Source organism: Plectropomus leopardus, chromosome 1 (genome assembly GCF_008729295.1).
Source record: "Plectropomus leopardus isolate mb chromosome 1, YSFRI_Pleo_2.0, whole genome shotgun sequence".
NCBI lineage: Eukaryota > Metazoa > Chordata > Actinopteri > Perciformes > Serranidae > Plectropomus > Plectropomus leopardus.
Window position 1 is genome coordinate 35771752 of NC_056463.1, and position 15696 is coordinate 35787447.

The following is a 15696-nucleotide window of genomic DNA, read 5'->3' on the forward strand; positions in this document are numbered from 1 at the left end:
CTGAACTGCTTTAAAGAAACGAAAAAGTGTCAGAGGAAGAAAATTAAGTTAATTGAAAAAGTAAAAAAAATAATAATAACAATACTGTGAGGCATAAGATGTAGAAAAAAAAGAGAGGCATAAATGTCCTTGAAGAGCATCACATTTTGACATTTGAATGGTTTCTGTATGAAAGTATGCAAAGGTAATAGTTGATCAAAAATGGACTGGAAAATACTACTTGTATTATTATTATTAATATTATCATTATTGTTGTTGTTGTTGTTGTTATTGTTATTATTATGATTAGTAGTAGTAACAGTAGCACTAGTAGTAGAAGTAGTAGCAGTAGCAGCAGTAGCAGTTGTTGTAGTAGAAATAGTAGTAGTAAAAGTAGTACAACTAAAGTGAACATTCAAGATGCAATAATGTTTTAAAGAAAACATTTTAATCTAATGTTCAAAGAATGTTTTAAGGATGTTTATTATTTCAAATAATGTCCCTATGAAGTTAAACGCTGACTAAGATGCTATGTTATGAGAGATGACAGAGAGGTGACAGAACAATGTTATTTTTATGAAACATTCCCACAATGTTACATAAGAAAAAAGGAAGAACAAGAATCAAAAAATAAAACTTTTTTTTACTGTTTATCGAAAATGTCAACCTAACTTCAAGAAGAACGTTTTGGGAACTTAAAGAAAACTTACCGCTGAAAACATGACTAAAACATTGCATTGTTGCATTGCACCATTGTCAGAACATTTTTTGAACCAAAAATTGCTAGCTGGGTCCCCTCTTCAGAGCCAGTGCCAGCTGTGGACTTGTGGGCTTAGGTTTAGTACATTGCAGGTTTTGTGACATAACTGTTCTATATTAGAAACATCTTGTCCAGTGAGTGGAACTGTAACATTCTGCAGTCCTCCAAACACAGCTCCTGCCAAAACTCTGTTTGCATTTGAGGGGATTTAGGAGAACTTAGCTTTCTTCTCATACTGATACAGGAAATAGTGGAAATAGCTGACATGAGCTAATGGCTGTCTCACAAAAAAAAAGCTTACCACAACAATTTCAACTGGGGAATCAAGACTTTTGTGCTACTACTATAGTTTTGAAGAAACAAAGTACTATATGTAAGTCATTTCTTTATGGACCCCAAAGAGCTCTCTCTTAGGTGTCCTAAGGGTCCCCGCACCTATGGTTAAGAACTGCTGAGCTAGACCCTTAGATCATAGTAGACCCATTTCCACTGCAGAAACTCAAGGTAGTTTTACAGGGTCTTGCCTGTTGGTGTGTGTCTCCACCGCAAGAGGACATTTTTTTTTTTTTTTGCCCCGAGGGAGGGGGTTAGAATGGATTCTCACTACAACACATTCTCACTCCAAGCTTGTCACATTGTGCTGCTCTGTCAGGACCTTCCACGTCAATTATGTTTTAGGTATCCTTGTGCATCAGCTGTTTACGTTCTGGAATGCTGATGATGTCAACAAATGCATGTGGTGGGATGACATCAAGTTGGGGTGACGCAGTGCAGCCCATTACCATTTTGTTAACATGTGCGCATGTGGTGGGATAAAGCAGCACGGTCCCTGTGTTCACACAATAGTACCGACTGTCGCGATGGTTGGAATTAGGCACCAAAGTCACAGACCCACAAACCTTGTTTGCTGATGCTTATATCTTGTGCAAAACGGTCTTGCCTGCTGTTTAATTGGTTAATTGTTTATATCCTGTCATGTCGAATAACATGCGAACCACTTGGCTTATTTCATTTCATTTATGTTTTAATTCATGCTTTTAATTGTTTGCAGGCTTTCATGTATTTCTGTTTGAGTGGTTATCTCAACACCTAGTTGAAAATTAGCCAAGGGCTAACACTGGCACATTTACAGCAAAGTTTATTAATGTGCATTGTCCCTTTAGAAATAAAATCAAGAATTAAATAAATAGGTAAATAAAATATTTTCAAACTCTGCTGCTGTTTTTTCCCCTTTTTCAGACCCCCCCTACAAAGCCCAGCTCAACAGATTTCAGTCAAAACAGAGTGAAACTAGCTGTGCGAGTTTACTGCGTTGCATCCCAACCTGCTGTCATAATTTGACGTAGCTTATGTTCTGTATTAGTAAGCCAAATAAATGATAGGAAATCAATCCCACCACGTTTTAAGGAAGTTTCATGTATATTATTTTAAAATAACAGCCCAGCTAGCAGGGAACAAGCACACAATGCTGGGTAATGTTAGCTAAAAGTTGAAATAATGTTTTAAAGAAAACGTTTTTATTCTAAAGGTCAGAGAACGTTTTAAGGATGTTTATCATTTCAAATAATGTCCCTATAAGGTTAAATGCTGACTAAGAAGTAACTGCAACATTCTGAAGATGTTTTGGTGATGTTGAGAGGTTACAGATCATAGAATGAAAAAAGATATTTTTTAACATTTGTTGATGCTTATAGAGAATGTTACCAAAACTTTAAAAAGAACATTCTGGGAACTTCTTAAAACATACCGCTGAAAACTTTACTAAACAGTGCAGCAGTTGCACTGTACCATTCTCAGAACCAAAAATTGCTAACTGGGAGTCCTTGTAGGTCACTAAAAGGTTATGAAAGTTATACTATTAAAAAAATGAATCAGGGTCATCAGGACGCACTCCCACACACATGCACATACTCTTCTGGTAGCTAGATCTATTTGACATTAACCCCCTGCTGAATTTTAACTGGTGGTCTACGGGGTGTGTGTGTATGCTGTGTCTGTGCGTGCGTGCGGCCATGTGACAGGCCGTCCAGAGTGGTCCAGCCTCCTTTTTTTGACTCCTTTGCAGTTGCATGGATCGTATTACTGGCTGCTCTCCCCGCACCGCTGAGCCCACCACCTCTGCACCAATCACAGCCTGCCTTTACCTACGCGCACATGCATGCACGAACGCACAGACACAGACCCTGACATACACACACACACGGCGATCCACCGCTCCGGTTCTCCGCTGCCTTCACATGCGTCCCCACCGACTCCGCGTAGCGCTGGCTGCGCCAAGAAGAGCGGTCGTCCCGGTGGCATCTGAACGTCTCACCGCCTGACTGACCCAGAGCCGGGGAGAGAGAGAGACAGATAGAGAGAGAGAAAGAGAGAGAGACCATCTTTCCTCTCTCACAACCCATCTCCCTTTCGCTTGGAAGAGACCGCAGCAAGCTATTTCTTTCGGCATCTTTTCTTTTTTCCCCCACTTCCCTCCCTCCTCCTGTTCTTGCTGCATCCCTCCGTTAGTGTCGGTCTCCCGGTTTGAAGGAGAAACCGGAGAGCCCGGTCGTGATTTTGTGGAAATATATTTTTCATCTTCTTTTTTTCCTGCTGAGTGTTGGTAGCGCGCAGTTGGTGCGCGCTTCTGTAAATTCCGGTGAATGGTGGATTTGGCAAACATGGAGACCGTGGAGAAGGAATGCGGGGCCCTCGGGGGTCTATTCCAGGCGATTGTCAACGACATGAAGGTAAATAAAAGCTGGCTTTTACGTTTCACTGGATGTGTGATCGCGCTTAAACACATGTGCTTTCCTCCCTGCAGTCCAAATCATGTTGAAATAATATCAGGACACACACCTTGATATTTTGTTTTTAGCTTTTCAATACTGAGTTAAAGTGAGCGTTTTACTGAGTGATGCTGCGGCCCGATGGGTTGTTGGTGCGACCCCCCCCCCCCGTCCCCAGAATATTGGCTGCGCATGTAAACGCCAAGGCATCGGACATTCTTCTGATCCTCACCCACGTTTCTTTACAAACACCCCTAACACACACTAAAAACAGTTATTTCGCTTTTCCTCCCTGTGCGTTGGGCACATTTTGCCATGTTACGCATTTATTGTGTGTTGTGTGTGCTGCATGTATGAGCGCCGTGACTCTCAGGAAAGCTCTGTGTCCGTTGCCTAAATGAACTCCATTCACCTCGATGGGTTTGTGGGGCACATTGGAGAGGCCTTTAAAATGGAATTTGTGTCCGGTAATGGACCCACACACTAACAACGTTGGCACATTCCGTTACATGTGAAACCTAGGTGGGTAATTACATGCGATGCTTCATCATCATCACCGTCGTCAAGCCTGGGTCTGAGAATCCGGAGGCTACATGCATGACTGCTGCATGTTCGGCCCGTCCTTCTCGCCTTTTTTTCAGTGCGTGTCCATGAGAGTGCAGCGTCATTGATTTTGTGTCAGGCTGATCTGGCAGGAAAACATGAAAGCGTGAGAAGCCGCGCAGCCGTCAGACACCCAGTCTCCCTGCCTTTCTGTCTGTCTGTCTGTATAATCGGTGTGTCTGTCAGTCAGTGGTTCTGCAGCTTGATGGTTCCAGCATGGCACTCACAGCAGCTACTGCCAGGCTTTAATGGTCCAGTACCCACCCAGGCTAAATGCACCGATTCGCTCTTGCCTCTGCTGCTGCGAGATGCTGTGGCTGAAAAGTGTCCATCAAATGCTTCATGATACAGTCTCTGTCAATATGTCTGCCGTTCAGACGCCCATGCAGTTTTCTGTCTGCCTGTCAACCCATGTCTTCTCTCTGTCTTTGTCTCTGCCATTCTGAATATCAAACACAAATCTGTTCTCCTCTACACTCTGTGCATTTCATCACTAGAGCTGTATGACCCCAAGTGATAGAGGTCATGGCCAGCACTTCTCTTATTGTGCCATAAGAACAGATCATTGGCTTGCTGTAAGACATGAAGGAGGAGGTGATACGCAAGTATGATCCTGAATATCAAATCAATATTAATCGGACACATCCATCAAAGGGTATTTATAGAAAAGTAAATATATTGACTCATTTCAATCCAGTTAAAGTAATTCAGCATTTTGCTTTTGCTTTACTTTATTTATTTATTTTTTAGCCAGTTCAGTGTACAGTCCAGTTAGGAACAGCAGCTTGCATATGGCATGTGAAACATTGTGCCAGAAACACACATATATACAGTATATATATGCAAGAAATTGGAATTGGGCCTCAAGACTTGTGTAAATCTAGTGTTAGCCAATCAGATGCAGTATTAACTGTCATAGTGTATGTAGCATATCAGAACACTCAGTATTAAGCAACTTTGTAAAAAGATCCATGGGAGCACAGGTCAGATAAGATGATTTTGTGTTATGAGCAAAATGTTTGACAAATTTTTGAGTCTGACTGTTAGTCTTCTGAAAACTGACCGATTGTTATACTATATGTTGGGTGCAAGTGGACCTTTAGCTATAAAACCAATTATTATTATATTTTTTCTGGATTTACGAGTTCTGTCATTTGATAATTGTTATATTTAAGATCCTTTAGTGTAATACCAATACCAAATACCGACCCGTTCTCACTTTGAACTCATCACATAGCGCCGCTCTGGCGCTTTTGGCGTACAAGTGTGACATCAAAAGCAACCTTTCGTGTTCAACGAAAGGTGCTGGATGTCAGATGAAAACGCAGTCAGACAGAACCAGTAGAGTTTTTATTGTATGGTTGTGGACAGCCGGAAGGCACCAGGCCCATCCACATGCACGCAGCTAGACGAAAGCGGTCATGTGCGCATGAAGCACTGAAGGTCAGCATCAGGTGATAACGCTGCCGATAATCCTAACCATCATTACAATCCGCGCTGTTGCGTAAACGTAAGGACCATACTGCTTCATCCAACCACATGCATTTATTGACATCACCATAATGGCAGCGTAAACAGCTGACGCCAAAGGATACCTAAAACATCATAGACACGGAAGGTCACTGACAGAGTGGCACCATGTGGGGAATTCAGAGTGAGAAGGTGATGCAAATACTCGGGTTGTCTTTGTAATGTCAAAAAAATTGAACTGAAATGAATCATTGATTAACTGAATCATTTTCACTGAGTAGAAAATACTTTAATAATTAACTGTCAAAGTATTTTTTCAGGCGAAGATGCCTAACCTTCCCTGGTTCGAGATTCTAAACTGTTATTGCTGTTTTTCTTTGCGTTATGTGATAGTAAATTGAATTTTTTTTATTTTTCTCTTGGTCGAACAGAACAAGAAGCTTTTTGACATTCTGTGGGCTCTGGGAAATTATGACTAGTCCAACAATTTAAAACAACATCAAATTGACTAAATTCAGTCCACATGAACTGCATGTTCAGTATCATGGGCGTAACACTTGTTAACTAAAGCGCCTGGACTTTAGACATGGCAGTGATGAAAATATTTAGCATTTATTATCCTATGATAGAGCATTAGCAGTTCCAGCTATGCAGGCCATTCATCTGTACTCTGGAGTAGCTTCTTCAGAGAGCTGTATAATGGGATGCGCCAACCATGCAGATCATAAATCAAGGCAGTTTTAAGGGTTCCTACTAATGGGAAATCACTATTCTGCCAAATACAACGATTTTGAGATGATAACAGACTTGAAAAAATGTTCTACTCTCTGAAAACCGTGTGGTTTGGTTGCATAGCAACATCAGCACCTATGACACAGCATCTGTACTGCTGTTTTACAGAGTGCAGGCTGGAATAAAGTGAGAGGTTTTGTGGTGCTGTGAGATGTCAGAGTTGTTTCAGTGTATTTTTTTATTGAAACATGAGTTACATCTCAAATGCCTCTTGTTGAATCACCCCGTAACCGCAGGTAAAGGTTTATTCTTAGCAGTAGAAGTGTTTTAGATTGATAAGGTTTGCATGGAGACTTTGCTGAACTTAAAATAGTTCTACTCATTTAAATACAAATCATTGGCAGAAAACATGATATCATTATAATCATCTATCCTGTAGATCTTTTATTCTCTCAAGCGCTGATTTTCAAACAAGAGCAATGATGAATAAAACTGGGGAATCAGTGGTTAAGAAGTTCCACCTTACAGGCGTCTCCCTGCCTTCCCTTCTCTCACACTGTCTCTGTCTTCATCTATTATTCATTTGGTGTCTAATGGTCGTCTTGTTTATGCTATCCAGCTCACTCTTGATATATATGGGTCACTACAACCTCGATTCCCCAATCCCCAAGGATGCACTGCATGAATGTCAGAGAGTGGATGAGAATCATTGAGTCATCAGCCCTCAAACTCCCTTTGACTCAACAGCAAACAATGTGGCTTTAATCGATGTTTATAACTTGACAAAGAAGAAGCCATTCGTCAGAAGGAACAAACGGATTAATAGTTTTTTTCTTTGTTGGTTCTTGGAAACAGGCTGGTTTTGACAGCTTTAATTATTAGGTGTATGCAGGACTTAGGCATTGACATGCAAACTTTCTGCCCTTTTTTCCCCACAAGATCCCTGTTCAGACTCTCTGTATAAATGCCAGAGAGGGTGCAGTGTGTGGAATTGATCGGTTGCTGTATACTGATGACAGATTTCTCGTGTGAATGTTCAAATATCTATAATATCAAACTGTTAAATATCATGCATACTGTTATTAAACTGTCTCCCATTTAGATGAAGGTTTGGGATCACATTTTGTTGTTTTTTGTCATATAGGATAGTTAACTGAAGATTTGATTAGACTAAATAAACAATTAAAAATGTCACCTTTGGGTCAAATGCATATCGGTTCCAAATATCGGTTATCGGTTGCATTAACTACTAATAATCCCTACTGGTATCAGCACTGGAAAAACAGTATCGGTAAACCCTTAGTGCTTACATTATCTACAATGCAGTTAGACAGCCAACAACTTTGAGATTTCTGTGTGTTATGCTTGTAGTGGCTAATGTAGCCTTGAGCCAATAAAGCACAGATGAGGAGCTACAGAGGTTTGGTGAGCTGGCTTCTATCTAACTCTATATCCCCAGATTATTTTCAGACTGCTTTAAAAGATGTAGTCTTCAGTCCCAACTGGCTCTGACTTAAGTAACATCACCTGCGGCCAATTGTCAGATTTTGCGCAGCTCCCTTAAGTGACACAGATACATCTGCAATGTAGAAGTCCCAGCAAGGATTATCAATATTCTCTAATATTAAGATCATTTCTGTCCTGGAGATAGGATGCAGGGTCAGTCTAAACATCCTTGCAGCATTCAGTCGTACCTTTACCTTCGGTTTGTAGACAGCCTATATAACCAACATGCCATCCTGCCACCCCAAGTTTATTGTATGCTTTCATCCTCACTTGTGGACCTGATACTTAGTGTTTTTTGGTGTCATGCAGGCTCATGTTCAAGACAGGAGCCAAGCAAAATGCTGCTGTCTGCCAATGTCAGCAGGTTGAATCCATGCTGTTTAGAAAGCACTTTTTCTTCCTCTTTCCCCATCACCTTCCTCTTCCTCCTCCTGCTCCTCTCGGGTCCTCCCTTCCTCTTTCTCTCCTCAGCAGATCTTCCACCCAAAGCAAAGCAGTCACTTCTTGTGAGTCAGCTCTATGTGTGTGCATGATATATGCAAACAGTGTTTTTTTTTTGTTGCACTGACCTGATAATTGTCATTGAATACTGATGTGTTCTATCTCGAATATACAGTATAAACCTTCCCATATGCTCGTAGAGTAAATTGGGTGTATGTGTCTGTGTGTGTGTTTGTAACAGCATCATGTAGTTGTCTGCCAATGTGTATCCCTGAGGCTATGTCTCGCAACTTTCTAGTGAATTACACACATGCACACACACACAGGTCACAGAGGGGTAATATGATGAGACGTAGAGGTCATGTTCACGGTCAGCTTGCTATATGGACCAGGGATTACTGACTACATGTATTATTTTGTTGACTGTCGCAGCAGGATGGAATAAAGAAGAATATGATGTCCTGCTCCTTTAAGAAACAGAAGTGAAAGGCTTTTTTTTTTTTTTTTTTTTAAAAAAACTGTTTTCACCATGTTAGTCCTCTTTTTTGCCTAATATTAGCTCATGCATTTGTGCTCTAATTCTAAATTGCGGTGTAATATATAGAATGTGGCAAATAGATACACAGAAGATATACTGTGCTTTAGTTTAGGTGTTAAAACTCCAGCATCACTCTTGTTGTTCATGTTTTTTTGTCAATGTTTGAGAAAGTAGAAGATCAGAAATATAATTTTAAACTTCCATATATTGAACCCAATCAGAATTGGCTTTTAAACAATCCAGCACAAACACATGCAAATGAAAGTCTGTTACATTGCAGTTATATAGTAGTTCCAAATTAATCCCACTCATTAACTCAGATATACAGCTATAGATGTGCACATGCAGTATCAGTTGAATGGAGTTAAAATACAGTTTTTATTGCATTTACAGGTACTTAGGAAACAAGTATACATACTTGTTTCTTTACTATAGAAATTAAACCATGCAAATGCTCCCATTTGTACAGACAGCATAGTTTTGCTGTTATTACGCTGTTAAATTGAGCTATGCATTTCAAATCACTGTAAATTGAATCCTTTTGAATTCTAAGATTGTCGTTCAGACTAAATAAGGAGTTTTGAAGACATTATTTTTAGCCCTTGCATCTTGTGATTTCATATTTATAGACAACCTTAATGACTATATTAAAAATAGTGAGTTGCAGCCCTAGTTTCAAAATAAGAAGCATGAGAATATTGTCAGTAGACTGAGAGGGTTTCCCAAAACCAAAAACATCTAAACTAAATACTGTTGTGTCTGTACTGTTATAAATGTTCACTGATTGATTCATAGCAAGCACTGCTATAAAAATATGGGGAATAAGGACTTCAATATTCCCATGATATTATCAAGTGAAAATTGAACTAATATTAAATTAATTATATTTCTTTCACCAGTGGCAGATTTGTTTATTATTTATTGAACTTTTTTTCATCTTTTTAAAGTTTTTATTTCCATCTCTAATTCTTGACAGACATTGGCGTTACTGATTTGTTTTTATGGACTTTATCGTATTATTGCAATCATATGTTATATATCCTTTTAGCCAACCGGATGTGAAGTCATGGTTGCTGTAAAAGAGCTTAATGCTCTGTCAAGTTTCCCTGAATAAACACTTTTGTGATGATGAATTGAGGCCTTCTTATCGTCCGACACACAGACTTGTAGCATCTCTTTCATGAAGGAGTCTGCCCTGTAGCATGACTTGTGCTACATGCTGGCTGTACAGTTTCTGTGTATAAAACAAGTTAAATTCCAAAAAGTTATTGAAACAAATAGAATAAAACAAATAATAAATGCCATTAAATGTTGGTGTTGGGGTGTTCTGGTGGATGAATTGTTGAGAGTGCTAACATATGCCTGGAAAGTCCCCACTTCAATTCGGTTCCAGCAGTGGACCTTTGTTGTACATCATAGCCCTCTATTACCCATCACTTCCTGCCAATATTTCATTTACATACAGTATATATTCAGACCACAAACCCCACTTGGAGCAAGCTCACTTTAAGCTTTTTTAGGGCTGGATAAACTCCAACAGACGTGAGCATGTACAGCAGAAGGCGTTTGGTTCTGTTTTTGCTCCTTCAGGTGTCTGATGTGTTTACACATAAACAATTGGCAGCTGGTCAGTGCGTGCAATCTGTCTTCAATTTTGGGCTTCATGTGAGCATGAATGGTTGTCTGTCTTATGTGTCAGCTCTGGGATTTATTTATTTATTTATATAGTTTCTTCATAGTACACCTTCAGCCTGTTACAAACAAGCTGTAACTGATGTTTCACATATATATGTAATAGCTATTGCTAGTTTCCAATTCCTGTCCCTAGGTAGCCTTTTAGTAAAGACAGAAAGGAGAAAGGTAAGGTATTAAGGTTACATATAATAACATGCATTAACACTTCTGTTAAAAATCCAAATGATAAATGGTAAATGGATTGTACTTGTATAGCACTTTTCTAGTCTTATTGACCACTCAAAGCGCTTTCATATGTCTTGTGTTAATTTTATTTCAGTTGGTAGTGTGTTCCACATTTTAGAGCCTTTTATGGAAAAAAGCTGTCTGCCCCAAGGAGGTGCAATGTGCAATTTTACAGTTGCCACTGCGCCCCTGGTGTTCCTACCACTATTTTGCCTGCTGATACATTTGCATAAAATATCTGGTGTTAAGTTTTGAAGGCATTTAAAAACCAGTTTGAGGGATGAGCATTTTAGAAAATGATCAATTATCACGTGTCCAGGGTATACTGGGATTGTCTCCAGCCCCCAGTGACAGTGCAATGGATAGGCAGTTACAGATAACTGATGGATAGATGAATGTGGTGGACCCTTGCAGACATGGGCAGATGATGACATTTATGTCCTGCTGACACTGAAAGTGTAATCTGCCCTACAGGTGTGCCTCTGTCATGTTAGCGCACCTGTTTGTGCATTTTTTTCTCATTTTTCTTGCAGATCCTCTCAAACCCTGTCAGACAGGTTGGCAGTGTCAGTGTGTTAGGGCTGAAATGGATCAATTTTATTATTAATTAATCAGACTATTATTTATCAGTTAATTGACTGATCATTTGGTCTACAATATGTCAGTGAAAGTCGTTGCGATGTCCACAATCCCAAGCTGACATATTCAAATTGATTGTTTTCTTTGGACAGTCCAAATGTTATTGAAATAAAAAGGTTTAAGAAACAGCAAAAAGTCATGTTAGAGAAGCTGGAGTCTGTTAATTTTTGGCATTTTTATGCATCTGTGTCGAAAGCCGTGTCTTAAGGTGTTATGTTTTTTGAGGTTGTCTGGCTGTCTGTCCTGTTCTCGTGAATGTAATTTCTCTAGAACACCTTGAGGGAAGTTCCTCAAATTTGGCACAAACATCCATCTGGACTCAAGGATGAACTGATTACTGTGGTCAAAGGTCCTCAAATTTGGCACAAACTTTTCTTTGGACTCATCTCATGGGATTTTGGTGTTCAAAGTTCAAGATTACTGTGACATCACCAAAAAAATGCCCAGAAGACAATGATTTAAATGCTTATTCTTACAAAAATTCACACAAATGTCAAACAGAACACGTTGAGGGAATTTCTTCAAATTTGGCACAAACATCCACTTGGACAAAATAATGAACAGATTAGATTTTGATGGGCAAAGGTCACTGTGACCTTACAAAACATGTTTTGTCATCAGCTTATTATGACAAAATATTACACAAATGTTTTGTAGGATGAAATGATGATGTGATGACATTTTATATCCAAAAGATCGGAGGTCAACTACACTGTGACATCATAATGTTCTGTAAAAACATGCCACACTTATATTTTGCAAAACAAATCTGGCACACTTTTAAAACATTTCACATGCCTGACTTTTTCAGCATTTTGCAAGTGTATCCGATGTGGTTAAGCTGTCCCAGTTTAAATAATTCTCGACTGGAGAGTTTCAAATGTCGTTGTCTGAGAATGACTAATAATAATCAATGCTGATACATCGTGAATAGTATTGGATTAGTATTTCTTAATTAATGGACTATTAGGGATTTTGGGGTCACGTCGAATACCACGCCAATAATCAAATCATTGAAGCATTTGGGTCAGCCCTAGTTGCTACCGAGCCTCATAGGGGGTTGGTAGCATCTGGGTGAGGAGTGGCACCTATTTTTTTAGATTCATTATACAGTTGCACTTGACATTCAGGCCATGATGGTCACATTATGTCTAAATAAAGAAAGCCTTTTTATCTGATGCCCCCAGAGGCCACAGATTGGTAGGCAGGTTGTCACTCAGTCATAAAGACTTTATTGCAACACAGTTGCCCTGGTTGTCAGATGACTCTGTAGTTTGCAGAGTGCTTGTTGAAAGAATGAACTAATCAGAAAACATGTTGAATATGAAGTACTTTAAGTTTTCATTTAACAATTAATTTTTACAATGTTGCATTTGTATATTTTTCTACCGCTTAAACAAATACCATCAGTACTGGGGAATGAGACTGATGGCATGGAAACCGTGTTGTAGACTTATTTGCCTACTCATTAATCCTTAGGGACTGTTTGGCACATTTTGCGCTTTCCATTCTTCATTTTTTGGGATAATTTTGTCTATTTTAGCTTTGGCTTCATGCATATGGCATACATTTTTGGCAAGATTGTGTATATTCATACTGTTAAGTGCAAAAATTGCTCCACTGAAACCCATTTAAACTGCAGTTTTGATCACACAGCCATCAAAGCATAAAAACATGCACTGTATTATTTCTGGGTGTCATTCTGGGCTTTTGCTTCGGAATTTGGAATTTTTACTATTTTCCACCCGATTACATCATTTTTATCATATTTGGCATATTTGAAAATAATCTTTTTTTTTTTTGTTAGTTGTTTTTTGTTTGTTTCATCTAAAACATAGTAGTATCTTGATAAAAACCGAGCATTTAAAGGGTTAAAAAATAAACTCAGTGAAATCATATTACTAAATTAATTAATAATTTTTAGAGCCTGATTTAGACGAGCACATTTTATGTGCAGAGCAGTATGAGTGCTAAGTATTTGACGCTGCACAAAAAATAATGATTTTTTTTCTTAGTATTGCTGCTAATTATTGATATAATTTGAATTTGAAAACCACATTTTGTGTGCAAAATTATACAAGTGTGTGTTATATTAAATCCTGCCCCAGTAAGCTAGAAAAACAACAACATCAACAAACCAGGAGAACTGGAAGTAAACTGGTCATGTCCTCACAGCGACTGCCTATTGTTGTCCGGCCCTTTAAAGGCCTTTGAAAATTAAGTCCTGGGCCATGCTTCAGAACTGAAGATGCTCTGTGGAAGCATATCATTAGTCCAATCTGTGCTGTGCTTGTGTCTGTGTGGTCCAGGGGACTTCCCACCACAGCGCTGTTGTAAAACAGAGGGCCGGGGTGCGTGTCAGTGGAAAGATGGAGGAAAATGACAGTGACTGTTCTCTCGTTGTTGTGGCTTCTGTTATGTCCATGCAGTCCAGTTCCATCAGACCTACATTATGAGTCGTCACAAGGGAAAGAGTTCAGGTGTTATTCATAGCATTAATAATGGTTCCATTCTGTTTAAAGGTGGCTTCACAACTGAGCTGTTTAATGCATTTTATCCAAATTAGATCGAATATTCCGTTTTGTTTTGGTTGGTGTGGAAGCTATCAGTCGAGCTCTGGTGGGCGCCAAACTATCAAATTCTGGTCCATCCAAAAAAGTGGATGGCTGACACTGGTGAGAACCCAAATATAAGAAGTGAACCAAAAAACTGTGTCAATTCATAACTTATTATGACTATACCTGGCTTGTTGTCTGTGTAACAAGGACAACACATTATGACTGTTTCTGTCATCACGGCCCACATTCACTACTGTCTCATGTGAAGAATGTGATTCTTGACATCGTTCCATCTCATTTTTATTGTTTGCCTTCTTCTAAAATGTTTGAGTCATAGAAACATCAGAGTAAAACAAGAAAACCGAGTAGTGCATACATTTGGGGTTGCTCCATTATTTCTGAGACCAGGAAGTGTTGATAAGTTTCACTTGGATATCCTTTCCAATAGACAAGTGACTGTTTTGACCACGTGACATTTGCTTTCTATGTTTGGTGCACTTGACAAAAAGTGCATTGTGAATGCTAACTGAGCAAATTAAAAAAAAAAAAGCACAAATGTTGCAGCATCAAAAAAACCTTAGTTTGCAGAGCATCACAGTTGATTCAAGAAAGCCCCTGAATCATCTTAACCGAGTACATATTTTAGAAATGAATGCTATCTTTATCAGTTTGCAACATTCCTTTGCCGAAGCAGGGTTATATGTAAAGATGATGGTGCATCGCAGCTTGTAGGCTACTCGTTTATTGACTCTGGCTTTCTGTTTCCCCAAAGATAGTCTCCAAGACAGTTTGCAATTGTCAAATGCAAAAATTGGGAAGTCAAATTTAACCAAAAGTGATATGCAAAAACTCTGCACATATTTGCTTCACCCCCTTAACAATTATTTCATCAACAGCCATTCAAATGAATTTATTTCTGTTAGCCATTTGGCTGCTCTGAAAGCTGCGGTTTTGGACCCTTAGGATATTTTGACTCTGACATGCCGCAGCATCTTTGTATCTAATAAATTTCTACAGCAAATTCAATTTGAAGGTGAAAGATGTATTTCACTTTTTTCATTTTTATTCATTTCATAAGTATAGGACAAGGTGAAGAAAGAATCTAATTTGTAGAAAAAGCAAATTTTTAAAACCACAAAAGAAGAAAGGAGGCAGGTTTTGGTGTGTCTTGCATGTTAAGGGAAATTACCTTATTGACATGCATGGTTTTGTTTTTTAATGATTCAGATGACCTTGGAACTTTTTCATTACAAAAACAACCACGTAAAAGCATTCAGTTCAGTTTCGTAAGTAAAAGTTGCCAAAATGCCAGCCGAATCCCTGCAAAGGAGCATCTCCCTCGTTACAACTCGTTAAAATCTCGGAGGTAGTTAGGGCCCCGGGGCTCGTTAGAGCCGGTGGAGATGAATTAGGAGGACTGGTCGTGGGAGGCATGGAGGCTGCTGGGAGCCAGCCAAGACAGCCTCTCTCACTGAACCCTTTGTCAGGCCTGTCAAAGCCTTCTCATCACACTCAGCTGTTCACTGTAAAACACTCTGATCATTATGAACAGGCTAGAGACAGAGAATAACAATGAATGTGGCAAATCAATATTCTCTTGTTCATTTAAAAAATAAACTACTGAATAAACAGAAAATTATCTTCATGCTCTATATACCCCATCTTAAATAAAGAGATAGGTTTGATTAAATTCTGTGCTTACACATGTGTGGGGACTTGCATGATTATGGTATCAGTCTACAGGCTGAGTAAGCGTTAATTTATCAGAATACAGAATTTAAT

At 39.1% G+C, this 15696-nt stretch overlaps 1 protein-coding gene across 8 annotated transcripts in view; it reads left to right on the plus strand.

The window, feature by feature from the left end:
- Positions 1–2820: 2820 nt before the first annotated feature.
- mtss1lb (MTSS I-BAR domain containing 2b) overlaps positions 2821–15696 on the plus strand; it is an 87648-nt gene continuing 74772 nt past the window's right edge. For all 8 annotated transcript variants that reach the window (XM_042484467.1, XM_042484439.1, XM_042484446.1 and 5 more), the window contains exon 1: positions 2821–3468. In XM_042484467.1, the coding sequence (XP_042340401.1) occupies positions 3382–3468 (87 nt within the window). In that variant the 5' untranslated portion in view covers positions 2821–3381. The remainder of the gene's footprint in view (positions 3469–15696) is intronic.